The 27,456-nt window shown below is 41.8% G+C and overlaps 2 protein-coding genes across 6 annotated transcripts in view; one reads left to right on the top strand and one right to left on the bottom strand.

The window, feature by feature from the left end:
* The window catches only part of LTK (leukocyte receptor tyrosine kinase), a 55,678-nt gene extending 41,744 nt beyond the window's left edge, over positions 1-13,934 (top strand). The window contains exons 23-29 of the mRNA XM_013959407.2: positions 1,866-1,995; positions 4,408-4,505; positions 8,906-8,998; positions 9,584-9,685; positions 11,211-11,345; positions 12,132-12,222; positions 13,120-13,934. Coding sequence (XP_013814861.2) covers positions 1,866-1,995; positions 4,408-4,505; positions 8,906-8,998; positions 9,584-9,685; positions 11,211-11,345; positions 12,132-12,222; positions 13,120-13,896 — 1,426 coding nt within the window. The 3' untranslated portion in view covers positions 13,897-13,934. The remainder of the gene's footprint in view (positions 1-1,865; positions 1,996-4,407; positions 4,506-8,905; positions 8,999-9,583; positions 9,686-11,210; positions 11,346-12,131; positions 12,223-13,119) is intronic.
* ITPKA (inositol-trisphosphate 3-kinase A) overlaps positions 7,317-27,456 on the bottom strand; it is a 52,485-nt gene continuing 32,345 nt past the window's right edge. Inside the window, exons 5-8 of one of the 5 annotated variants that reach the window (XR_010884154.1) lie at positions 24,836-24,937; positions 23,660-23,731; positions 22,274-22,766; positions 7,317-8,184 (exon numbers count right to left, since the gene is read on the bottom strand). Coding sequence is in view for 2 of the 5 variants with exons in the window: in XM_067296453.1 (XP_067152554.1) it covers positions 22,563-22,766; positions 23,660-23,731; positions 24,836-24,937 (378 nt within the window). In the remaining 3 variants the exon portion in view is untranslated. Of the gene's footprint in view, positions 8,185-16,967; positions 16,987-19,210; positions 22,767-23,659; positions 23,732-24,835; positions 24,938-27,456 lie in introns of those variants that run through there. The other 4 variants (XR_010884155.1, XR_010884153.1, XM_067296453.1 and 1 more) reach the window with 4 other exon arrangements.

The following is a 27,456-nucleotide window of genomic DNA, read 5'->3' as shown; positions in this document are numbered from 1 at the left end:
ATAGGAGCAATGTAATAATAATTATTAATCCATTTGCTTGGGTTTGGTAAAGAAATCCAGCCTTATTATTTTTCACCAGATGGCAGTTTAGTAGTGTACAAGTTGCTGGTTTCAGCCACTTGTTCATCTCAGAAAAGGATCTGTGTTTCTTTTTTATGGGCATCTCAACAAAAATTTCTGCTGGCTGGTTTTGCTGGTCGCATTCAGAGAAGTAAAAAGGTACAACATTCTTGTACAAGTGTGTTCTGTGTTTGAAATATTTTCCTTTTCAAAGAATCCCATTGCTATTTTATTAAGTATAAATCATGTCCTGAAGCCCTTGTTAAACTAAATTTTCAGTGGTGAAATGGAAAGCAGGCTATGCAACAGCAAAGCTGAAGATTAGTGCCACCTGTGCAGCAACTCAGATATCCAGCCTCATCCAGGATGAAGACCAGCACCAAGGTGGTACAGCATGGGCTGTGTGCTAGGGAGTTAAGCTTATAGGCCTGGATGCTAGGATTTAAACTATATTGTCTCTTGCAAATAAATGTGAGGGTTTTTAGAAGAACAAGTTTTACAGCTGAAGAAGAAGGTGCGAAAAGCTTTTTCCGGTGTGGCTTTCATGCAGCAGCTAAGCATACGTGCAGCCTTTTTGTTTTCCCTATCTACAGATCTGTTTGTCATCAGTAAATGCTTTCTGCAGTGAAGATCCTTGGGTTTTGGCCCTTCTTCACACAAAAATAGCTGAGCGAGGCACTCTGAAAACTCTGTAGGGTTGAGATAGAGAATATGGCTCTCCTGTGTGCCAGTAGCTGGCACAGATAGAACACAGCCCTACTCTCAGTGAGGCCACTTCTCTTAGATGTGTCCTGGCTTTTGATGTTTTTGCAAGCTTGACAGAAACTTTATAAGGTCTCGTGTGAGAGATCCTCTGACAGTGACCTGTGAGCTATATAAAATTTATTTGCTTGGGAAAGATAATGGATTGAGCCATTCCCATAACTACTTCTACTTCTCATTGTCTGGCCTGGATCTCATGCAGATGCTGTTTTTCTTCTGTTAAAGCATGATTCAAGAACGAATCTCGTAACATAAGGCCACTTCCCAAAGTCTGCAAAAAATTTGAGTGGCAGCTGAAGAGGAGGCAACACTGATACATGATTTTTAAAGAGCAGTTCAATCAAACGATTACAGAATGCTTTGATTCAGCTAGAACATGACCCCCCCTCTCTCCCAAACTCCTTTTCATTCTCAGTTCCCATATTACTCAGATAATCACTATCCAAGGGAACTTTCTGGTTTCTGGTGCTTTCTAGTGTCTGGGTTTTACTGAGCTTGCTGACAGTCTCACCTTTCTTTTTAAGAGGCAAAAAGCTGTCACACAGCTGCCGCAGGAGGTACTAGCTGGGCCTCTCTTTGGCAGACTAGATACTGAACTCAGTCCACCAAACTAGACAGCAGTGTATTTAAAGTAACCAATGCCAAAATAAAATCCTCACAGGACAGGATTTTGTTTCACAAATGCCAATAATATTTGAAGTATGTGTTTTTCTTTTCCCTTTCACCTCTCCCTCCCCCATTCAGTGTGTCCGTTAAATCCTCTCTTCACAGAGAGAAAGCTCTGCTTTACTTTCAGCTTTTCATAACTTCTAAGAAAGTTTTTCATGGGCAAAGCCAGGCAGAAGCCTGTTCTTGGGACTTTCATAATTAGAGAGGCACTTTGATACGGCTGAAGTTGGAATTTGTTTGGTAGTTTGCACTGCATTCGGTGTTCCTTTCAATCCAGGTCATCAAAGCTCAAGGCAGAACAGTGGGCGTGATAGATGCTGGCCAGTTACTAATGTTCTTTCTGTCTTCCATGCTGCTGTCATCTTGGCTTTCAGTAAGTTCAATCACCAAAACATTGTGCAGTGCATTGGTGTGAGCCTACAGACGCTGCCTCGCTTCATTCTGCTTGAGCTCATGGCTGGAGGAGATATGAAGAGTTTCCTTCGGCAGAATCGACCCAGGGCGGTGAGATAACTTCCTTGCTAGGCTTTTGGCTGTTTTTATTACTATTTTTATTTTATGAATGGGATAAAGGCACTAAAGCTGAGCAGGACTGTCTCTGTGTCCCGGTTCCTACAAACTTCTGGACACATATGTCTCTTTGCCTGGCTTGAGCAGATGTCAGTAAGAGAAAAAGAAAACAGGGCAAGAGCTCTAGTCTATTAGTGACTAAGGAGAAAAGAGTAAAATCCTGTCCTGCCATTCTGGAGTTCACTGTAACTGGAATACAGGCTTAGAAGTATTTTTCTTGCAATGTCTGCATCACTTTCTGTGCAGTGTGGTGGTATGTGGGGAGCTAAAGTTGCAACACTGATAAGTAGTAATGGGAATTTGCTGCACCAGGTCCTTAGGTCCATCAACATCACATGCAGACACATAAATTTATACTAGCTGAAGAGCTGGGCCTGCATATAGCACTGTGGCAGGGATTTAAATCAACGCAAATGAAGTTATCAAGTCAAATGTTGTGTTAAAAAAGCTTTTGTTAGAAAAAAATTTGTCATGAAGGTTTTCACAAAGCAGCTCTGATTTCTAATAATGTAATGATGACAACCAGGTACAGGGAATAATTGGAATGAATGATTTTCAGCGTTCTTATTATGAATAGCTGATTCCAGTTATGTGCTTTTGCTTCTTAACAGTGTGTTGCTGGACACCTCTGTTAAATAAGTACATATATCTGCTTGAGCAGGAACTTCAAAAAAAAGAAGTGTTAGGCCTGATTCTATATTAATTTTTTGTATTGATATGCCTACATTGGCTAGAGGCAGGCACAGATGGAACAAAGAAGAGAGTAGAAGGGGACTGACTGGTATCTCATGTACTACATCACATGGTGCAGTTGCACAACTTCTGCACACACAGACACACACTACCCCATACTTATGACAATATAGTTTCATGTGTGTATATTTTTAGGCTGGTACTAATATGCTGGTAAAAAGTCTAGCTTAATGCCTTCCTCAAACAGAAGTAAGTATACCACTTACAGTGGTATAACAGCACCCATATGGAGGAATTTTTATATCTTTAATTCTGGCATTTATAGTGAAAGTAGTACAGTTTCTGTGAGTAGATAAAGTCTGTGGGATCAAGATGGGCAACAAAGAATAATATTCTTATTTGTACATAATGTATAGTGGTAATGTGAAGAACAGTTATTTTTTAAACATCATGTGAAAACAAACCTGTCACTAAGTACGTTAGCTGATAGTGAATAAAATATTTGAATTTCACTTAGTACTCAGAGAAATGTCCCTGTACACCTCTTCTGAAAACAAAACTTGCCTAACAGAACTGCAGAGAAAATGAATCCCAGCAGCCTTCTGGCAGAGGGATTCCAGACCAGAGATAGTCTGCTGTCTGTGGTTCTATTTCTCCTCCTTGTTCTTCATTTCCTCTCTAGAAATGCCTACTTTGTAATATTTCTCACTGGCAGATGTCCAAGAGCTTTGTACAATAACTTGCCTAGCCAATAAAAACAGGGCTCAATAGCTGTAGTGCAAATTACGTAGTTTGAACATGAGAAATTACAGAGATAATGGCACCCAGAAACAAAAGCAGGTTTGAAAAGAGCAATTTATTTGATATCTCTTGGGCTTTTGATGAGCAATGTAGTAATCTCTCCCCACCCAGAGCAATACAGAAGTTCCTGGAGAAACACCAAGGAACTTTCCCTAGAGGGACATAAATGACACTATGAAAATAAGCAGGGGTCCTGCAGAAAGACTTCTTTATTGCTCCTTGTTAGGAAAGTGCAGAGTGTGAAGGGCTACTACCACCTCAGAGTCCTCTAATAAAGAATCCCCTTTGTGCCTACTGCTCCTGAGGGTATTCTCTGCCCTTCCACAGCAGTAAGTTGATGAATGCTGAGTACTGGGACAGAGATGCACACCTGTGCATCTTTGCTCTCTCCCTCTCCGAATTCATGGGTATGTTTTTTAAGAAATTTTCTGATTTTTGTTGCCATTTGATTAATTCAATCTTTAGTTCTTTTTTTTCCCCTTCTCACCCTTTAAACCTGCTTGTGTTTTTATTTCACAAAGTCCAACACCACTAGGGAGCAGTTCTCTCCCACCCCCTTTACTGGGGTATTCGGGCTAGGCCATAAATCTCTCGAGCTCACACTCGTGCACTGTGCTAAGGAGAATCAGAAGCTTCTGAAAGCTTCTGGCTTCAGTAAAAGCTCAGTCTTTTTCTAATTCTTTACCTTGATCTGCCTGTCTTCCTCTTTGCTCCTGACTAACCTTTCCCCCACCATGTATGTATGTTTCTTCCTTTCTCTTCTCCTGCCCCTCTCTGGTTATTCTCTGCCTAGACTATACTCTTCTCCTTCTCCACTGTTCTTCCCTTACCATTTTCTGTGTCCTTTTCCAGAATCAGCCATCCACGCTAACGATGCAGGACCTGCTGAACATAGCTAGGGATATTGCCTGTGGTTGTAAATATCTGGAAGAGAATCATTTCATCCACAGGTGAGGACAAACAGATCCTTCAGACCTGTGTCCCCTGAGGGTGTGCTAATCTTGTGCAGTTTCTATTTGCAGTGGATTGCCCAGAGCTAATCTTCAGGGGGGAAGCCAGAGATTTCCTCCACCAATACAGGTTGTGCTTAGGTGCCCAGACTGATCTCGCTGGCTGTCGGCAGTTGAGCTGCGTGCTGCTCTTTGCATCTTGGAGAGAAAGGAATCTTCCTGTTTGCAGTGAACATTTTCAAATGTTAATTTTCAGGTGCCTACAATGGAGATACACTTGAGATTATCCTTGTAGTCCACTAGATGGTAGTGTCACTCTGCGTTAGTTGGTAAGACAGTAAGGTATTTGTCTTTCTTTTCTGATCTCCCTGTCTTGACTTACTGTCCCATCAGCACAGGAGAGCCAAAAATGTTTGAGCCACTGACTAGAGAAGGGGAGAACAGGGATATTAGGAGAAAAAACATAGCATATGCATGGCCTGAACTCTTAAGATTTTCTTCCCAACTCAGCAGCTGACCTGCCGTGTGATCTTGAGCAGCCCCTATTTATCTGTTCACACCTTTTTCCTCATTTGTAGAGTAAGAAAATGTTGATATGGCAGGCTTCAAACATGAATAAAATAATATAGAAGAGGTAAAGGTTATTATAGGCAGCCTTTTAAAATTCCCAGCTGGATGTTGGAGTCCTTTGTTTCTGCTTAAGAGTTCTTTCAGCTCATAATGTTCACACACATAGCATGCCATTGAATTCCTTCCTGAGTATAAAAGTCCATGCTGAGCTCAGCTCTTGACTGTAAAGGAAAGGAGAGGCCTGCATCCAGGAGGGACGCATAGGCTCTGACTAAACCTACATACAGCCTGTAGTTATGCAAGCAGACAGCAGATGCACCCACACGCTCAAGCACATGTACATACACATGACATCGCACAGAACGAAGAGGCAAAACTAGGCAAGAATGGGTAGAGACTGGAAGAACCAAGGGAAACAAGCGGCAAGTAGCAATTGGAGCAAAAAGCTGTGAGATTGAATATGGGATATGTTATGGCTTTGTGATTATAACATCAGAGGCAGCAAGTGAAGGATGTGCAGTCTTTTGCCACATCTGCCACAGGCTTGGGATGTGGCCTCAGTCAAGTCTCATCCTCTCCTTGTTGCCCCAGTTCTTCCACACAGACTAAAATGGGTATATAAGAAGATAGTAAATGTAAAGTTCGGCAGATAAAGATTCAGAACCTTCAATAGGTGATGGTTAGTAGTAACTAAGTGAAGAAAACTAAGGGAAGGAAAAGTGCAATGAAAAAGGATTGTGTGTCTGGGTACAGAGCTGAACAGGTCACAGCAAGAGGCCTCTCTTCCTCCCTTCATCGCATGTGAACCAGTGAAGCTGGCTGGATGCAAAGGGCAGTGTGTGCTGTGCGTATGGGAAAGCACTGCATGGCGGTCTGCCCAGCGGAAAACAGGAGCTCCAGGAAGTTTGTAAACTAGAGGGAAGTTTGAGTCCATTTCTTTCTCTAGCTGTTCCTGTGATGGCATAGTTGTAAATCCATCATCTTTGCTAAAATCCATGGAGTGTGACAAAGGCAGTGTACGTTGGAAAGGCAGAGATGATCTGTTGCAGTTTTATAAATCCTAAATTGAAAGGGACTGAGAGTCAAGATGCTTTTGAGAACAGAGCATCCCTATCTTCATGACAACTTAAGGCAAATCGCATCTTTGCTTTGAGCATGACCTCAGGAGGGGTTTTCCTAACTTCCCCCTGCACACATAGCCACAGCATCTATTGGGATAACAGATCTTGTCAGAATTAGATAAGATTTTTCATGAACAGTCATTCTTTCAATACCATCACCCATTGTTGTTCTTAGCTCTGCTAAACTCCAAAATTATATATATTTTGACTGAGGATGGCTTAGAGAACTTTGTCTCTTTCCCTTCCCACACAACCACTGGATGATGAAGCTGGTTACAGGAACTCATTTGCTGGTAGGAATTGTGCAAGGTCAATACTTACATGGTCAGTGAGGTCACACAGGAGTGCCTTCACTGTACCAAGGCCAGAATTAGGGCATGAATTAGCAGTTAAGTTTAACTGCTCTTTCACTGGGACAGGCTTCCTATCCCAAGAGTAGAAAAGTTGTGGTAGAGTCTCCTCACCCTCAGAGAATTGCAAGAGGCTTGCATGTTGTCTAGGGGCATAAAATTTTGCTACTTGCTAGCATGCAAGGAGAGCATCGGAGCTGCCGCGTCTAAGGAGCCCAAAGCTACCTCTCTCCCAAGCTGTTCTACTTCCTAGGCAGGCTCTCACTCTTCGTAGTTTTCTGGTAAAGCAGGTTATGTATCTCCAGTGGCTCTAGCACACACTTCATTCTGGGCAGTCAGTTTTTGTCAGGGACCTCATATTCAGCAGCAGCAGCACACAGCAACAGATCAGGAGATCTGCCCCTTATAGCAAAAGCATCTTCAGAGTGCATTATTTTGATGTATTTCTTTGGGAGATCAAGCTATCCTTCTTACAGATTTCCAAGTAAAGGCTGCTGGGCAGAGGGGGCTATCCCTGCCTCCTGAGAGTTGTAAGACCAGGGCAAGTGTCCAGAGAATATATGGCCTCAGCTCTAGATAGATGTCACCACTGGACTAAGGAGGATCGCTTCAGGGTGTATCTTCATCCAGGAATGAACTCATTCAAGAATGATTGGAGCTGACTGGAGAAGGAAGAACAAAATTATTGTCCCATTGACAAGTATATCTCTTCACAAAAGGAAACACAAATAGACCAGAGTTATCAACAGACCTGTTACAATATCAGAAAATGAAATGTTCAGTGTTTATTCTGCTTTATGTGGGACAATAAATACATTCATTTGAAAAGATGATTAGAGACTTCTGTAGTAAAGAAGAGCAGTAAGAGTATGCAGCAAATTTTATCTCTTGGATCTCCTAATAAGTACATGAGAGCACATGAGAATTGGAAACATCAGACTTAATCACTACAGCATTATTTTCAAAAAATCCAGAATGTGATAGTAATATCCTCCATCATTCCCTCACCCCCACCCCAATCTACTGAATTTATGATAAGGGACAAATTTTGCTTGTGCGGCAAGAAGCCCAATAGAAATTAACAGAAAATTCTTCCACAGGTGTTTTTTAAAACCAGTTTTCATTTCTCCTGTCAAGTAAAAGTTCCCTGATTTTCTTATCATATAGCACTGAGCCCAACAGTCATCACACAACTTCTAACATTTATGTGAACAGGCCAACTGCTATTGCTCAAGACCAGTCTCCATTTCAGAAGAGAAATGGAAGATGCTTTACTTTAACAATAGCATGTCTCTGTGAAAAACACTCTGGCTCAGCCCTTTCACTGTTAGATCTCTAGTACAAGCAACCTGGCAGTGGGCTCATTTTGCTTTAGCCAACAATTCAGTAAATCAGTATGGAAAGAATTTTGTTAAGGCCCTGTATTAGTATCTGTTAGTGAAATCTGTATCCGAGTGTGTGTATGTGGAAGCCAGGGAGGTTGGTTATCAGTACAGGTAACAGGTATCCGAGAGGGCAAGGCAGCACAGTGAGGTTGCAGAGGTGTCACTAAGGGCAGGTCTTGTCGCCTAGGAGTCACAGACGATGAAGGAAGAGAAAGCTGAGCTTGACTTACAAATCCTGAGGGAATTTTCAAGGCTGGCAGTAGAAAGAAACATATGAGTTGTTTAAGAAGCTCATTTTTCTTGGCAGTCACCAGGGCTCCTACAGTGCTATGATTTTTTAATGAGTTCCTTTTCAGAACGCATTTAAAATAAATGCAAACCCTTCAATCTTGGTCATGCAGTCACCACCGCCATTTGTCACAAGCTAAACCTGCATCCAGCAAATGGTTGCTCCCATATGTAGCTTTGTTTAGTTCCACAAGAGATAGCCAGAAGCAACAAAGCAACAAATTGCTGAATTTGGCCCTACGTTGACTTTTCAAGAAGTTTACTAGGTCTGCCCAATAGCATCACATTTGTCACTGACAGAGACACTGCTGAGATACAATTAAAAACACTCCTTAACAAAAGAGAGCAAAAAAGAAATCTGTGTCATAACGTGGTTGAAGCAAGAGAGGTTGGATCTGTCCCAGGTCTGACATTGCCCCTGTTTTCTGCCTTTGTGAAAGGAGAAGGTAGTGGGGAATGCTTGGAGATCACTGGGTAAAAAGTGCAATATAAATGCACTTTATTAATTGTGGTTAATAAAAATGGTAATGTAGCTAGCATTAGTTTTTGTTTTTAATTACTATCTGCTCCTCATTTGTGTAAAGGTAACTAAGACTTGTAGGACAGGGTCTAATATTCTTTCTCTTTTTTTTTTTAGCTACTTAAGAGTTTAGAATTAGAATTCTTTTTTTTTTTTTTTTTTTTAGGGACATAGCTGCCAGGAATTGCCTTTTGACCTGCACTGGGGCAGGACGAATAGCAAAAATTGGTGACTTTGGGATGGCCAGGGATATTTACAGGTAAGTGAAAGGATATTTCTGTCCTGTGAATAACTCAGTAAATCATGTATCAGTCTGAACAATATGAACTGTTTGGCAGAATCTGAGCAAGAATCAGTGGAACTGTCCATTTTGTATCTGAATTTGATTACCAGTTAATTAACTGGAGTTAATAGACAGTGAATTAACACATTTGTGCCTACTAGCCAATACACTTCAACTGTGTTTATTCCAGATTGGGCCCTAGAGAACACTGCAAACATGTGCAGACACTAAACCAAGCATAGATAAATTTATTAGCTAGATGACCACAAATAATCTTAAATTTGAAAAAAAATCCCTACTTCTAAATCAGGATGTCAAGAAGACTTGCTGCATCAATGCCCTGTGCCAAGCATCAGCAAAGTCTTGTCTGAACGCCCTTAGTCTCCATCCCAGTTGCGAACAGGGTATAAAATACTTCTCAGATGCACTTGTGTTGATGCCTGTTTCCCATTTGGCCCCCCCTGCTGCATCCACTCTCCATTTGATGCAGTGGTATGAACTTTTACACATCTGAGCCCTTTCAGGGTGTGTGACGTTCTCCATGCATTTTATCTTTCCCAGAGCAAGTTACTATCGCAAAGGAGGAAGAGCCATGCTTCCTGTCAAGTGGATGCCACCAGAAGCTTTTCTAGAGGGGATTTTCACCTCCAAGACTGACACCTGGTAACAAATGTCTTTTCATCACCTTTGCTATTCAGGGATGAGGGTCAAGAAATCTGCTGCTCATGAAAAAATGTCAGCTCAGCAGGAACCTTTAAAGACATCAGAACTTCCCCATGTCCTTAAAAAAAAAAAAAAGAAAAAAAAGAAAGAAAGAAAAAAAAAGAAACTGTTCCTCTACATTCACTTAGAAGCATAGCTGAAGAATTCTGAGTGAGAATTAAAAAATCTAATGTAAATGGAGGGCATAAAAATAGCCATACATAAATGCAGAGTGTCATCTAAGGGTAATTACAAATGTAAAGAGAGGGCAGTTTAGATTCCCAGCAAGTCTCAGTTTAAAATCCAGAAAAATACATAAAATCACCATCAGACATTTCCCTCAACCATCAGTATCTGCCGCTCAGTTTCTATTGGTGACAAGCCCTGCTTAGATATTCTGTAAATGACGCTCTCTATACTGCCCAGGATTACTCCTTTGGATCATTTTTTCTGTTGTATACAAAATGACAGTAGATTTAAGCAGAAGTCCTTGCTGGTTGCTGAGGAAACAGTATTTATATATCCATTCCTCATGTAACCTGTTCTTTCTTTAAAATAAGCACCCCCTCAACAGTAATGTATTCATGAAAATGAGCTGGGGAACAGAAGCTTCCCAGTTGCTCAAGACCACCTCGCTCCCTATACCAGAGATTCTTCAGTGTACTGTATTGAGACATTCCCCTACATGCCACACTGACCCAGTTTCCTAAAGTTGTTAGTGATGCCAGAAGACAAGAGACAGCATATCAGAGCACAGCTGGGAGTAGCCAGTCCTAAAGATTTTGAAGGAAAGTCCTACTGTTCCTGTAATGGGCTATTGAGTAATGTGTGTGTACTGGAAATTTCTTCAACCTTTCTATCAGACAGTGACTCTTAAAATTCTGACCCTACAGAAGTCCTGGCAGAACTCCCCTTAACTTCCCTGGGTTGAAATTGTCAGTTATTGTCAGTGGTAGTGCTTAACAGACCTGCAGATGACATATGAAAATGGAGAGCAACCATATCAAGACAAAAGATAAATGTACTGCCTTTCAGTTTCACTGAAGGTCTCTGACTTGTTTTTATTCTTGAGTATCCTGTTTTCAAACACTTATTCAAACATCTTGAGTCTGTCAAAGTAAGATAGGAATCTCCATGCGAGATCCAATGGTTCTTCTTTTTGATCAGACCATACATAGAAAGGAAGTACATTTCAAAGGTGCTCTGAATGCAGCAGAGAGACCAACTTCAGAGCTATTCAAATATTTTGAAACCTCTGCAAAGCTGCTTTTGAAGCTTGAGCAAGGGTTTTGATTGATTTTTTTCTTTTTTTTTTTAATATCAGTTGACTCATAATCATGCTAACTGCCCATTCCTGGGGTTGGCCTAGAGCTTCACTAGCCAGCTAGCTAGGGCTGTTGCTGTGGTGTTACCTAAACAGCTTCATGCCAGATTTGTGGAGCACAAATGATACCAAATTGGCATTGTTGACTGGTTTCTGACACAGGTCCTTCGGTGTGCTGCTTTGGGAGATTTTCTCTCTAGGCTACATGCCCTACCCTTGCAAAACCAACCAGGAAGTGCTGGAATTTGTCACCAGTGGAGGAAGAATGGATCCACCAAAGAACTGTCCAGGGCCTGTGTAAGTATTTCATCACTCCCACAAGCCAAGGGATAGTGAATGTCAAAAAGGTTAGGCAGAGGTAACTAGACACCTCCATTTAGCCAGCAGAAATTACCCAATTAACTTATAGTTTTCTGAAAGCTTAACACAAGCTTAAGATGTAAACATCACAATTTCGTACCCTTTTTGGATGTTTCTGCCCAGAGAAGCAAGAGTGGAAGACTTAACTAGCTTACCCCCCAGTGATGATCTTTCCTGAATGTAACTAGGAGAACAAAGAAATGCTATAATAACTTCCTACTTGCTTTGTGTGTAAAATGGGGGCTTCCGGTTCTAGAACTGGTAATCTGGCAACTGTCAGCATCAATAAATATATAAAGAATTAACAATAGATAACCCAGTTATGGATGTTCTAAAGCCCTTTTGTGCCAGGAGTCACCAGTGTTTCCCCACTGATAGCAGTTTCCAGATAAATTAGAGTCTGTGCATGTGCATCCCAGCTCCAGTTGAGAGACTGTGTCATCAGTGCAGTCAGGGAATGGTGATTGCCCCAACTATTCCCCAGGTATTATGGAACCTCTGTTGAGCCACTGCCATTTGTACACAGATTTTAAGCACCATAGAATTTGCTGTGGTCCGCTCATGACTCAGGATCTGAAGATGCAGAAATGACATGTCCACTTTTGCTCTCCTCTTTAGGGCCTGGTGCTGAGTGCAGACCTTTTAAAGCCATAATCTTTTCATACTGAAGCAATTTTTCATAATTATCTTTCTTAACTGATACTTTTTTGTTTTGATTTCAAGGTACCGGATCATGACACAATGCTGGCAACACAGCCCAGAGTATCGGCCAAACTTCTCCACCATCCTAGAAAGAATCAAATATTGCACACAGGTATTGGCCTTTGGGATCCAGGTGGATGATAATCCATGGAATCCCAACTGTTAAAAGGTACCAGCATTAGTGCCAAAACAAGAATATTAAGATCAGAGCACTGGAACAGGTTGCCCAAAGAGGTTGTGGAGTCTCCTTCTCTGGAGATATTCAAAACCCGCCTGGACGCGATGCTGTGCAACGTGCTCTAGGTGACCCTGCTTGAGCAGGGGGGTTGGACTAGATGATCTCCAGAGGTCCCTTCCAACCTCAGCCATTCTGTGATTCTGTGATTCCTGACAGACTGATCTAGTTACATTCCCAGTTGCAGTGGTGGTCTTGGCTCAACTGGTCTTTTCATTTGTGTTTCCATGTATCCATCCTAGCTCTCCCATCTTCTGCCCAAACAAAATGAGGTTGTACTGTTCCTGTGCAAGCAGCTGCTTCCAGCTCTCAGCTTGTTCAGTAACAAAATGCCCTTCATTTTGTGATGGAAAGGTTTTAAGAATTTGTCATCCCTTTCAAGGCCCATATTCTGACCTTGCATAGTGTTTCTTGAAAGCCACAGCTGAACTGATATGGAGGAGGGAGCGAGATATCGCACAGTGAGTTCACCATCTGGTAGCATTTTACAGCTGGATCCAACTTGCCTGAGAGAGAGCCCCTGCTTAGCCACTGATTTCAATAACATATAGCCTCTGTTCAAAGGAAGCCCAAAAATAAGAGATCATTTTTGCAAGTTCTAAGAGAATGCATTCTCTAGATGGCATGCAGCAGCTTGTACAAACTGCAGTATTGTCCAAACTTGATGTTAGCCACTGCCGAAAGCATTTTACTCTCATAGGTGTTTTTCTGACAATGCATGTGTGACAGGTGCTCAGGGTGTAACAGGCTCTTGTGCAATCCTCTCTTTTTCAGGACCCTGATGTGATCAACACTGAGCTGCCCGTTGAGTGTGGCCCAGCACCAGAGGATGAAGGGAGCAGAGTCATGCGCCCAAGCATTTCCAGTGGGATAGTACCCCTGTTGGTGAGCCCTTCTCTCACACCTCAGACGACTCCTAAAACACTTGACTCCCAGCATGCTGGGCATAAACTTGGAGAATGTCCACAAGAGCTGCTGGTGGAGAACCTGGGCAACTGGACTGCTCGAGGCCCCAGCCTGCCCTGCCTCAGTGATTTCAACAGCGGGTCCTGGTTTCAGCAGAGCTCAAACCAGAAGCTGGAGCTCAGCAATCCACCAACTCACAGACTGAAGAACAAAACCAAAAACCTTTGGAACCCAACCTATGGATCATGGGTGCTGGACAACATCTGTCGCTCCAGCCCCAGCTCCAAGCTCAAAGCAACTCCAGAGCGAGAAGATTCAGGCTTTGATGGGAATTGCAGTTCTTCTCCTAGTTCTCGGGCATCTCCAGCATCTCCGAGTCGAAGCAACTGCCCTCACCTGGATATCGGTGGGATTGAACTGGTGAAACTCCAGACTTTCCCCTGCGGCAATGTAAATTACGCATATGATGATCTGTGCTATAGTACTGACCACCAGCCATCAGCTTTGGCAGGGGCCAGAGCTGCTGTACTAAGGAGCTCCAGTCTGTGTAGAGATGAGAAGCCTTTTTCTAAACCAGAGAAAACATCAAGAGAGAGGGACTCTGGGCTGTCTTTGTCAGATGACTTGAGTGTTACACCAGTATAAAAGAAAAGATTCTTCCAGGGAACGTGTGTGTCTGGAAGGGCAAACTTGAACTTCTTTCTATTTCACTTACTTTCTCCATTCAAGTTCCTTCAGATGGGTGATGTTTCGACATCAGCAATGTTCTGCTTCCTCCTTCTACCTGCTGGATTCCCAGATCTTCAGACAGTTGTATTTCTGTCTCTGTCCATCAAACGTGTTCCACTGAACCAGTGCCTCTGCTTAGCTGTAGAGAACAATGGCATTGCTACACTGATTCAGAATATGATACCTAATGAAAGGAATCCTTTTTAATCTGCTCAGGTGAAAAAGAAATAGACCTTCCATCCAACCACATTTGGATGGAAATAATAACCAACACAGGCTGTTCTTTCTGACCTAAGAAACCAAAAATGCATGCTGTGCCAGCAGCGACCAACTTGCAAAGGCTGCTGTATTCCCTAGAGCTTTGTACAGTCCTGCTGACTTACTAATGATGCTCATGCACTGACAGGGAAGTAAATAAATAGGAGCTACATTTGTACCTGCTTTCTTAGCAGACTCTGTGAAGATGAAAATGAAGCTGCTGTTCAAATTGGAAGCAGTAGGGAAGATGAAAATAATCCAGGCTTCTCTGAGTGTGTGTTTTGAAAGTAACCAATGAAGGAGAAAACAAATTCAGTACTGAAAAAATAGTTGGTGGAGGTGATGGAGTCCCTCTGAACAGTGAAGAAAATGTGCTGCTTGCCTCAGGGTGTTGCTTTCCTCCCAGCTTCTGGCGTGGAAGGGGCAGGAAGTTTTCCGAGTCATGGCAAGCTGCATGATGTGGTGAGAAATAGACTTTCCTTTTCTTTTAATGGACATTAGTTGGGATGAACTTCATTTTTGTAAGTACTCTGGTATTCAGCAGTAACTTCCTGTGCTATGTTGGTAAGCATTAAGCCGAAACTTTTAGGGTAACTGTGTAGCATGTGGTGCTCTAGAGTTCTTGCTGGTTTTACTCATACTCTTCTGAGATGCATTTAACAGAGTAAGGCCAAGGAGGGGCAGAGTGAAGGGGAACCTGTTTAATACAACCACTATCTTACAGTGCCCCTTACACAGCAGGGCAGAACAGCTCAGCCCTTTGGGAAAGCTAAACCATTAATTGTTTTCACACATCTGACTTCCAAGCATACAGTCTGCTGGTTAAGGTAGGTGGTGTTTGTTTTGAAGAGATATTATTTCTAAGGCTTTCTTCTGTTGTTTAGGCTCTAAACTGGTGTTTACTGGTTAAATCCTGCAAAACAAGGAGACTGAAAAGGTAAATCATTGGGTTTAAGCCTGAACTAGCTCAGAAGCACTTTGTCCTTGTCCCACACCTGAATGTTGCACTGCCAACCTACCATAGCAGAGGAGAATTGATAGTTGAAGAGAATGGGAAATGACAGAAAATGTAGAGTTGTGTAACAAGTCAGAGATGCCACCGCTTAAGCCCCTGAGTGCTAAGTGCAAGGATAGAAAAGTTTTCTAAATTACACACTGCCTTCACACGTAATCAGGCTGTATGCTGAGATGTCTGTATTAGACTCTGTCTGATTCCTCTCTGAGGAGAGAAGTGCTGTGGCACAAGCTTCATGCATAGTGATTAGCTGCATGTACAGTCTAAAGACGTGGGTTGGCAGGAGAAGGTTTGCTTTGAACACACACTTCATGTCCTCTGCGTCATTCAGGAATGGATACTACTGATGTGTGGTACAGAAAAGCACAGTACGAAGAGTCTGATTTCATCTTTGGCCAGCAAAGCATGCCTTCAGCTCAGGTTTTTGGTTTGTCTGTCTGACCTTATATTTGTTCCTAAATTCCTATATTCTTAGACCTTTGGCTTTAGAATGAGTAGTTTTATAAACTTTTCTGAATCTGTCTGGTGATGCTGGCTCCTTCTAGCAATGACTGTTATGGTAGGGTAAAAAAAAAAAATCACAAATCCAGGCTGTGCAATGACAGCTGGTTAGAACAGAGGTGTCCCTCTGTGCATAGGCAAATTCCAAGAGTGGTTTGGGGGCAAAGGGGCTTAGTAACCAAGGCAGAAAGTTTCCCTTGTCTCTCATCCTCTTTCCCAGTTCACCTTCCTTTTAGCTCTGTGGCTTGCTCATTGCCTATCCTATCATATCTCCAGGAGCTGGTGCAGCCTGGTTAGATGAAGCACAGTGAGCAAGGTCTCTCCACTGAATTCTGGCAGTGCATTTTTTTCAGTTGATTAGCAGGAGACTGCTCAGTCATTCTTGCCTCTTGCAGAGGCTAATAGGCAGTTTTTGATCATGTCTCTGGCTGGCCAGCTGTGCATAGTGCCAGTCAAGAATAAATACGTTTATTCTTAGCTAACTGGAATAACACCAGCTCATCTTCAACATCTTTACCTTTCAGATTACATTAGTCTCATGGTTTACGCATTAGCAGCTTTTTTTGCCCGAAGGTGAGCTAGCAGCTCTCCAACTGTTGCTACTGGGCACCAGCAACTCAGCCCCTGCCTCCCAGCATTTGTGACAGGAAAGGCCCTAACAGAGCACAGTGATCCTAGTGCAGTTGCAAGGGAGGTCGCTCTGGAGCGCCTTCCCACCCGTTTTTATCAGGCTCCATTCTGAGCAGAGCAGTGGTGGTCATGACTATGCTTTTACAGGCCAATTATGACTCTGCTTTCAGTTCTCCTTAGCCATCAGTTTGTGGGGGATATTGATGGTAAGTGAGGAGGAAGATACTGACTTGTTTGGAAGTCATGGAAAGTTGAGAAGTGTATCACCTTTCCTTTCATCTGTAGACTTTTTATAAGGTAGTAGGCACGAGACAGCTCCTTTTCACACAATACTCTAAGATGCCAGTGAGAAGCAGGTAGGATCCGTGCTGTCCATATGGTATCTAGCTTGAGCCAACCTTGTTTTCCCCATACATATCACTTGCCTTGGCTTAATTCACAATTTAGAATGGCAAATAGTGATAAAACTAGATAACACACTGGGAAGTAAAGTGAGAGAAGAGCAAAGCTGGAACCACAGTTCCTATTACTCACCAATGCCATAAGCAGGCTTGTCTGCAGATCATATCTTGTTTTAGGAATAAAACACAAGTTCTTCAGTCCTGCACTTTGGACAACATATATGTTTTTAACTGAGCAGTTGAGTCAAAGTACTTATTTACAGGAAGAGTATAGGAAAAGCTGCACTGAGCCAGACTGTAACTCCATACAGCCCAGTACCTTATCTCTGCCAGTGACCGACAGGCGGGTGTCTGAAGGGCGAATATAAGAGTAGAGTGAGCATGTAGTGATTATTTTCTGTAAATATTCTCCTGGTCTACAACAGCATGTAGCTCAGGGACTTACTGAGCCAGAGGTGGTGTCTTGTAACAAGACAGAACATGGATGTGCACATACTCAATGGGCACTAAAAGAAACAGTTGGGAATTTTATAAGAATTAGCAACCTGTATTTTATTTATGCTCTTAACTCCCTCAGATGGAAATAAAGATAGGCAAACTATCTTCTGTCTGCACAGTTATCATGCATCTTTGACCTGAAAAAAATTTGTTTATCTGATCTCTTAGCTGCTTCTTAAAATCCCTCACAATAATGAATTTTTAATGGATATCTTGGAGGAACTAATGCTAATATTGCTCCTGCTGTGATGCTGAAATGCTACATGCTTTCAAAAACACCTTTATCTAAAAAAAAAAAAAAAAAAAGCAAACACAATAACATATACCACAATATTCAAATCCTACAGTTCTGAGAAGACTCTGAAAATCACTGTTTCCACAATCACAGATTTCATACAGTGCCCGAGTTCTAGCATTTCAAAATATGTTCTGCTTGAAATAATTGTTTTTTAAGGAGACACTTTTAATGAGTAAGGAAAGAGTGAACCCACATTGTCAGAATTATAATAAATTACTTCAGCAATTGAAAGACAAAAAAAGTTTTGGTTTTTTTTTTTTATATAGAGGAATGACATAAACTGGAGGTCTGTGATTAATTCAATCCTGTAATCTATGTGAAAAGTCTTCCAACACTTTCCCCATGGAGAAACAGCCACCTATAGGAATATTATAGCTTACTCTTCTGGATGTGTAACATAGTGTAACTACCAACTTATTTTTAAATAGATGTGTGTGTATTTATATTTTTTTCTGGGCTTAGCATTAATAGTTTATGTTGCTCATACAGCCTCATACCTACATTTTAAAGAGGAGACTTACTTTATAACACAAGATCAAACAATTATGCAAATTTCAATTTCTTTTTCTCTGCTTTCTCTTCACTCCTGTTGATATTCTGGTTCTCATTTCTTTATTATCTTTGTTTTTTCCCCTCTCCTCTATTTATTTTAAAATGTTTTGCATCTTCATTTTCCCTCTAATCACAATTTTTAACTGTGCACAGATCTAAGGTGTCCCCTTCTCATCAATTCTTTTCCCAAAGTAAGTTCTCCACTAATTTGCCAGGAGGCAGATCTGCACTAAGAAAGCTTTGCAGGTATAACTAGTTATGAGCTTTTGCAAGTATAACTTATTCCACCTCCAATACCTGCCCCCTCCTTACCCTAAAGAAAAGAAAATGCTAGTGGTAGGATTATGGTTTTCCCCAATGTATCTGCATCTACAGAGCTGTGTCAACCAGGGACCACACTTCCTCACATCCCTGAGCAGCAGAGCTATGCAAGACAAAGTTTCTCCTTTAGACCTGGCCTTGCTCTCTCTCCTCCAGGCTGCCTACCCTTTCCACTCTGATGCAGAGACCTTAGGGAAGACACCACTATCCACAAGTCTTGTCACATGACTTTTTCACTTAACTGAATTGCTTTTGATTTGTCATTACCTCTGAACATGGCAGCACTTCTTGCCAACTTACCATTTTGGTTGACTACTGTACATAAGTAGATGACAAGCCTGCTTCTATGCAATTTAAAGTTGGACAAATGTATATTTCTATATTTGCAACACAAAATAAAGAGACACTAATGGTGGCTATTTGTGTCTCTCTCTCTGTTAAATACTCTTTGCACTCAGGTGAGAGGACACTCTCACTTGCTGAGAAATGTTGCCAGTCCTAGAGGCTGGAGCCCAGGAACGGAGTACTGCTTGTTCCCTGCTGGTACATGAGGCTGCCCTGTGGAATTTAGCTGCTCCGAGTCCAGCAAGTGCCTTTTGATGTGCTATTTTTTTTGATGTACTGTAAGACTATGAACTGAGATTTTTTGAGATAGAACTTACCTCTATGAAAGCTGTCAAACTTTGTGTGGATCAGGTTCTAAAGCAAACACACCTAATGGGTTTTGGCTTTAGAGGTCTTCGAGACAGTTTTGCTTCAGGAAATATTAGATGCTAAAGACTAAAAGCACAAGAAACACTGAAAGAAATAATTTTCCTCTCTTCTGTCAAGAAATTCTTGAGGAAAAGAAATGACTCTCCCATGACCAAATCATAGTTTATATCTTTTTTTCCTCCAGTCTCATTTATTTAGTAGCATACACACTCTGGAGTAACAAACACTCAACCAATACAGTCAATGTCAAAAGTGACCATGGTCAGCATTGCATTGTAGTGTTCAGAACGGATGCACTGTGGATGATACAGGCCATTTGATCTCAGTACCTTAAGAATAACAAATAATAATAACAGCAATACAAAAAAGATAAGCAAGAGCCCGCTGAGATACTTAGGGGTTTGGTCCAACTCCCTTTGAAATCTTTCCATATAATAGGAACTGGATCAGATGATGTTAAGTGAATTCTCCCTCTGTGTAAAATGAAGAGTGATTTGATTTGTACCAGGTACAAGTGTCTTGGTCATCATGCATCAGCTCTTTTATGGTAAATGCCTTGGCATTATGTTGATGCTTCAGTAAATGGAAGCTTGTTCAAGGTAACAAATGCAACAGTGAAAGAAGGCTATGCTGCTTCCTCACACTAGCAAGGGAGTGCACACAGGCAGGCACTCTGGGACATCTGATATGAATCAAAATACCTAACTTACCCTGTGTTAATTTGCTCATGAGCTCATAGCCTCCAGCCCCTTAATCTCCAGTCCTCGTTTGGAGTCCTGCACTTGCAGTTTGCTAATTAAAAGGTCCCTCCTTCTCTTTTTTCCTGTAACAGCAGCAGAATGTTAGATTGTGGCTGCTTCCCTTCTAACTAACTCCATGAAAAGCCGAAGGGCCATTTCAAAACAAACACATTTGGACTAGTTCTGATCTAAACTGAGTTTCCAGTCCAGGGTCTGCTGTAGTAGAGGTCGTGTTTTTTCCCATCCTTTGCAACTACTGCACAGGAATGGATCATTTCCCGTGTTTTCTCCCAAGACTTTGTACTGCAAACCATCCTTCCAGGTACTAGCAGCAGTAGGTTTTTTGAAGCTACTGGTATCACATTGTTTCTAGTTCTCCGTTAGAACTGAACAGCCATTCTAAAAGTTTGTGTCAAATTGTCTTCTGATATTTAAGCATCAGTTTTTACCTTCAAAATCCCCCCCCCCCAAAAAAATAAGTTGCACTGGCATAAGAGGTTCATATGTGTGATAACAAAAAAAAGAAATTTAACTCTGGATGTTAATTAAAATTAGACATGAAAACCACCAATGAATTGTATCACCTTAACAGTCTCATTTCTAACTTCTCTAGTTATAATTATATTTTTAATTGTGGTAGGACTGCTTGAAATTGCAGTTTTATAGAAAAGGTATTCTTCTTAAAAAGTCCTCTCCTGTGACACCTGTTTACGTCCTATTCTCTTTAAGCACTGCTGACAGCTGGTTTATCTGGTGGCTGCAGGAAAGGAGAAAAACAACTTTTAATTCTATGCAGTTCACCACGGATTAATTTGTCAGCTCATAAAAATTCAAAAGTTTGGAGACATCTGGAATAATATGTGTGCTTGCTATTGAAGGATCACCTTCACTTAAACAAACAAACAAAACTCCCAAAACAAAGTTTCTTGAAATCCTATCTTTTTCAAACAACTGTGTAGCCATTCTACAGGTCTACTTCTCTAAGTGTAAACCCTCTGAAACGCTTACTTAAGTGGAAAGAAAATTCATTAACATACCATGAAAAATAATACTGAGAGGGACTCTGTGAGGCCACAGAACAATTCTGAATGTGCAGTGAGCTGCAAAAATAATTACCAGTTTCAAACAATTTCTGTTTTAGGCTAAAATGTTTCCACTTCTCAGTGCTTCCTACAGAATCCTCATTCTACCTTGTTGAACTGTGAATGAATGGATGAATATTGATAGTATTTATATTCTGATAGTATTTATACTGCTAGCATTTAAAGAACTGTTCAAGTGATCAGAGGCAACCAGAGATGCCATCACAAGAAAATGTATCACTTCATTCTTTCTTGATTTTAACCCATCAAACTGAATTTTCTGTGGCTATGCCTGGGCCACAGCAAAAAAAGAATCAACCACAGGTGGTCCTGTGACTCCAGAGAGGGATTAGCAGATGTGATATATTGACATTCATTCCCCCAAACTCCCCCTGAGATAACAGCTGATATCTCAGAGGAAGGATACCTAGGAATGGATCGCACCATTAGTGTAATGTTGCAAATGCAAAAACATTTCCCTCATGATCTCCATGCTGGTCTATATATTCAAGTGGCAGCCTCATATTTGGGAATAGGATGACGAGGGCCAAGAAGTCATCTCTTTCATGTGTGTCAGGAGAGAGTCAAAACTATGGTCTAAGAAATCACATTGGTAGCCGGGTTACTAGTGTGTGTGTATGTATATAGGGCTTTTAGCTTTAAAAATAATCAAATCCTGAAAAAATCCTTTGCGCCCCACACTGTGCACCAAAAAAAAGAGTCGTTACTGATTTTTCAGAACTGCAGTTCAGCTGCAAGAGGCCAGCCTTGCCACGCTAGCCACTTTTTCAACAATCCACCCAGTCTGAAAAATCAAATGTTTTTGGAGACAATAGTTCTCTCACTGGAGTATCTGTAATCTTCTGAGAGGCTACATAAAAAGCAAAAGCTGTTCTGACAGAAATGAACTGAGGCTAGTGTAGGGAAGAGGGGGAATGGTCAACAGCAGTTACTACATCCAGCCACTAATGCAATCTCTGCTACAAACTGGTATCTCCCTTTGGTCCAGGTTTCTTGCAATTATCACCAATTCTCATCTTGTGCACACCGTAACACAGTGCAGCAGCTGTTGTTGGCCCAACCCATAGTATACATGGGAGCAAGAAGACGTAGAGTTTGGGAAAAAAAACACTCTTGCTGGTTTCAAAACTGTGCAGTTCCCTGAAAAATTCAGCTACCCCCTACCCTGAATCCCCAAGCACTTGCTCTGGTTCACTAAGAGGTAACCTAGAGTCATATCTGTTTGCTTGAAATCAGAATCATTCTGGGTTTACCATACAGACCTCTTGACTCATGCTGGTGTGATTCCTGAGTGTGGAGATCCTGATTCTCTGAGGACCAGTCTGAAGTTAGGCTGGTGCAATACAGACCAATCTGGAGTTATTCAGGTTCACAGAAGGCTGATGCAGTCATTTTGATCACTAACAGCTGGGCTCTGGATGCAGCTCCCTCTGCAGTGTAATGACCCCCCCAGGAGCTTGGAGGGAATTAAAGAGATTTCCTTCTAACTGAGTGATCCCAGTAGAGCGGAAAGTTACAAAGCAGCCCTGTGAGTTTTGTGCCACGCTCATCTCATCTTTCAGTGATACTTTCCAAGATGCCAATCAAATTGTCCAGTCCCAACAGGTACCCATCTTCCCTGTTGCCTTCTTGCCAGGGAATTCTGTGATCCAGCGTCTGCCCATCAGGCAGAAGGGTGGTCTTTCCAAAATCAATCAGCCACACATTGGCATTCCCACTGTCATCATGTACAAAAAGTAGTGAACTTCCAACGACCTGGAAGACAGATGGGGATGATGTGGTCAAAAAAAACCATCCACATCAAAAAATGTCTCCCCCACCACTCACTCCTCCTGCTACGATCACCTCCTCACCTGTGACCAAACTTTTGGGCTGCATTGCTGACAATCCACATGTCCCATTTGCATAACAAAATCAATCCGTACTTTATAAATGGGCATGTAGATGGGAAAAGGGACCCAGCAGACAGAGGGAAGAAAAGCAGTTCTCCAGCTCACTTGGCAACAGGTCTCAATTTTAGTGAGTCAGGAAAAGACAGTGACTACTTTCAAAGAAAGACCGTGACCTAGATAAACAAAACTGCCACTAGTGACAAGTGGGAATCAACACTAACAAAATAAAGTAAGAAAGATGTCTGATCTCAAAATCTTGAGCTGTAGCAAGCAGAACTTATAATGCTAACACACTGCCTTCTCTACAGCAAAACCTACAAGGAGAATATATAGAGCAGATTTATACAATTTTTCTATGTAAATCCAGTACAACTGCAATAAAGCCTTGATTGTCAAACTACAACTGAATGCTACTGTACCAAATGCAAGTTTCCACATTACTACTTCCTCTGCAGAGATTCCCACTAGAACAGATTAAGATTAGAGGAACCATAGGAAATTGATACTAATAAACCATTCCCTGCAGTGGTCCAAATCTATAAGCATGGGAAGATTTATTACTCCTCAACTGGATTAGCCTTCAGTATTATTGTGAGGGAGGCTTTGAGGTATCTATCTGTATTGTTAGCATATGTTAGTTTTCCTCTATTATAAACTCCTCTCTACTAATACAGCAGGCTATTCTGAAGTGCATCTGAATGACCAAATGAAGCAACAATACACCTCCACACAGCATTGCACTCACTCACTGCTCACCTCATGTCGCTTGAAGAAGTCTGAGGACTCAAGAATGACATGAATTTCCTGCAGACGCTTGAGGTATTTCTTCTGAAAGAAGAGGGGAAAAAAAAACCACCAAACCTTTAAGTGGAGGATGAATGAAGATACTCTGCTTACAAGAATCATTATAATGAAGACATCATGTTAATTTTAGGCCAGATGTCCTTCTGGCCTAAAGAACAGGCTCATCATTTGAAAGCCAATCAGAAAATAAATACACTTCAACAGACTGCCTTTGCAAAAGAACAGTACAGAGTTCCTCTGCTGTTTGTGTGCCATAGTGAACATCCTCATCTGTCTTTGGCTTTGGATGCAGTGAGATAGCATCTGGCTACAGATCCTCTTCACCCTTTCTTTTTGAATGAAGAAAAAGAAAGTTTCAAGCAATGAAGAGTCTTTCAGTTCTCCACAGGGAAAAGAGAATGAAATAATATTAGAGATGAGGAGCTCCAACCATGTTATGGAAAAAATCAAAGCTTAATGCCTAAAACTCTAGTAAGCATTTTCAGTGCTGCCCTGTGTTACCAAGCATGCTGCTCTTGAAGAGTTGGTCTTCCCTCATAATGGCTTCTACATGGTTGCAAACCACTACGGCATCCTTTGAAGTTCCAAAGACAAGAGCCATGTTATGCCACCTACCACATGCCTGCTGCGCTACCCTTGAATGACCTTGAAGTAGCTTACAGGAATTGCTCCTGGACCAACTCTCACACAGGGGAGCACAGCCAACCACCAATCTCATTTCCTGGCCCCTGTGCAGGTTTCATCCTCTCTAGACTGAACTCACGAGTCACAAGTTTTCCTGCCAACGTAACCCTCTCATAGACATCAGCATCCTTCAGGTACAATCATACACTTATGGTGGAGGGCCGATAGCAAACCACAAGTTAACTTGTCTTACTTATTGCTAGCACAAGGAATGCGAGGTGAACTCATGCTACTCTGACTACAGCAAAAGTTGCAGCAGCTGGTCTTAGCCAGCAACTGCTCACTGTATGCCAAGTCTCTAATTCCACCTGCTGAGAGGGCCAGAAAGTTCAATCCATTTTCTTCCTCAGTAGTTTCATAGAATGTTCTTCTTCCAGAGGAAGCATGGCCCCAAAGCAAGCTGAATGAGTCAAAGATCAGTGTACTTAAATAGTTCAGACTCACCAGAATAGTTGTGTTACCCTCAATGAATTCCACAAAAACCTGGAGAACTTGCTCCTGTGTCTTCGTAGTTTTGAAGTTTGTGTTACATGTTCCATCTGCCTTCTGCACAAAAACACATGAAGACAGAGAGGGTTTATACTGCACATATCATTCCTCTCATCAGTGAACCCTCTTGAGCCATCAGCAGCTCAGCTCAGTTCTCACTAACCAGCTGAAAGTGAGTAGCTGAACAGGAAGAGAGACGATAAACCAAGCAAGAGGTGGCAGAGAAGAAATACAGGGGCTGATTGAATAGCTTTAAACAGCATTTCATTTCCTGTTGACTGCAGTTTTAAAAGATATCTCAAGATATCACCAGCCAGCAGAAGGATTTTCCTCACATCTCAGTAGTAGCAGTGCAAAGTTGAATGGGGCAAAACACAGTGACATCTTTTGGTTGTCTTCTCATCTAGCTTGGTGTAGGCATTCCCCCAGCTGGGAGTGTAAGGGGACATTCTCAAATCCTGTTTTCACTAGTCATTTTATTTTATTTTATTTTATTTTATTTTTTCTTCAAATGGGGAAGCCAAAGAATTGCAAGCAAGACTCTCAGTTCCCAATATACCTTTGCACCTTAACATGACCTAGAAGTCATAGAAGGGAAAGCTACTTGCAGATAAGAACTAAGGATCTGCAATGGTATCTGATACAAATGCTAGCGGTAACAAGGACAAAGGTCAGTGTGGGCATGCATCCAGCTGGTCCTGGAGAAATTCAGAATATTTTTGTACTAACAGCACAAATCAGTACAGAAGCATCCTGCTACTTAAAGACAGCAGAGCCTTTGTGTACTGGTAGTGGCCTGTCTGTGCTTTGTCCCTGTTCCTTCAAGTGACACAAAAACACACTTTGAGGACATACATATAAAATACAGCAATTATTGCGGATAGTAGCCTGTATCTACCAAAAGACGGCAAGAGCATCAAACCATATTTTTCTCCATCATATCAGTCCAGTGAAACCCTTCATTTCCATTACAGAAGTAAATCAACTAGCCACAAAAATATGTTCCTTCCTACATGTTTAAGACACTGCACCAAAACTGGATAAATTCAACCCTGGTCTTGGCAGGTGCAACACTATTTACTTCCCAGAAGAACTCAGCCCCTGATAGTTACATGAAACAAAAAGATAATGCTAAATTTTCAGAATTTCCACAAGAGAGTGAACTGACTGAATGGCAAAACCATGCAGAACAGCCTCCCACCTACCAGACTTTTTAGCTGCAGAATAAACAGAATTTTATTCCAAGGCTGTGGGCCAGATACAAGTGTGGCTTTTCAGCCTGACGAGATGTGTAAGTTATGCAAGAGGAGTTCAGCAGGCAGGCAGTGGAAGTTAGGAGCCATCTGAACTGATGTATGCTAATACTTTACAGTATATAGAAATTTGGAATTTAGTTTGATGCCTCATATCTTTTCTCTAGGAAGCAGCAAAATACTATTGAGAGGAAGTTTACTGTAAAAATAATTTCTCTCATGCCCTAAATCCCAGAGCAAAGTCTGGAATAACTGCTGTTTTCCCTTTCCTTCTCTTTTTGTCTGGATGTATTAGTTGCTTGTTTCCTTGTTGTTCAGAAATATTTTTCTGATTTTGTTCCCTGGCAGTGGTTGGCAGAAAACATAATTGCTGCCTTTCTTTACTTGTTGTAAACACCCATCCAATTTTTGAGCTGCACCATCCCTCGTATTCTATACCAGCTCCTTGCAACAAATCTGGATGTACCTGATCCCCAGCAGGAGCTTGCCAACCTGCTCCTTGAAACCACAGTTTTGTCAGCGCCTCCGCATACATCCTTGCACAGCAGAGTTTTCTGTTGCACAGTCCAGCTAGTAGCTCACATGTGGCACTTCTCACTAGATGGGACAGTGACTCAGGCAGCAGGAAATCACATTTGGCTGCCCCATAAAATAGTGCTATCTGTCTCTTACACGCTTAGCTCAGCTTCTTCTGCAGACTTCTCTTAAAGGGCTCTGGGTTAAAGCCTTGACCTAAATGGATTTACAAATATTTATGGACCAAATCTGCTGTTCTCCTGGGAAAATGGCTATCCCCGACCTACAGCTAAAGGAACAGTAACAAAAGGAGAAGCAGCTTCACAAACTGCACAGAGATTCAATGGCAGAATGAGATGACAGGACTCCTGAGTCTCTGCCCTGTGCGTCTCTACTCTGTGAGACTGTTAGTGTTAGCAGCTTAGTGTGGAGAGACGATGTTTGTGAAGCTTAGCACTCAGTCTCTTCTAGAGAGAAAACCTGCCTTCTGAAGCCAACAGGCACAAGCAACCGAGTGTCAAGTGCCAGCTGTAAGAAAACTCAGTGGCTCCACCTACTTCTGATAAGAGCAGGAGTGACATAATCAGTGAATGAACCGGGCCTGATTTCAAGGATATGGAAGTGATTCAAGGAAAAGAGATGGATCAACCAAAAGAGAAAAGGTACCCCACTGATGAAGGAGGAGTGTGTATTGTGAATCGGATCTCATTTATAGGGAGCCACCTCGCAGAAGGGCTTCTATGATTTCACCTTCTTTGCTTCTCACTCCAGCAGCCACAGGGTAGGAATATTGCTGAATGACCAAAC

Source organism: Apteryx mantelli, chromosome 4, assembly GCF_036417845.1.
Source record: "Apteryx mantelli isolate bAptMan1 chromosome 4, bAptMan1.hap1, whole genome shotgun sequence".
Taxonomy (NCBI): domain Eukaryota; kingdom Metazoa; phylum Chordata; class Aves; order Apterygiformes; family Apterygidae; genus Apteryx; species Apteryx mantelli.
This window is presented reverse-complemented; position numbering and strand designations above follow the sequence as displayed.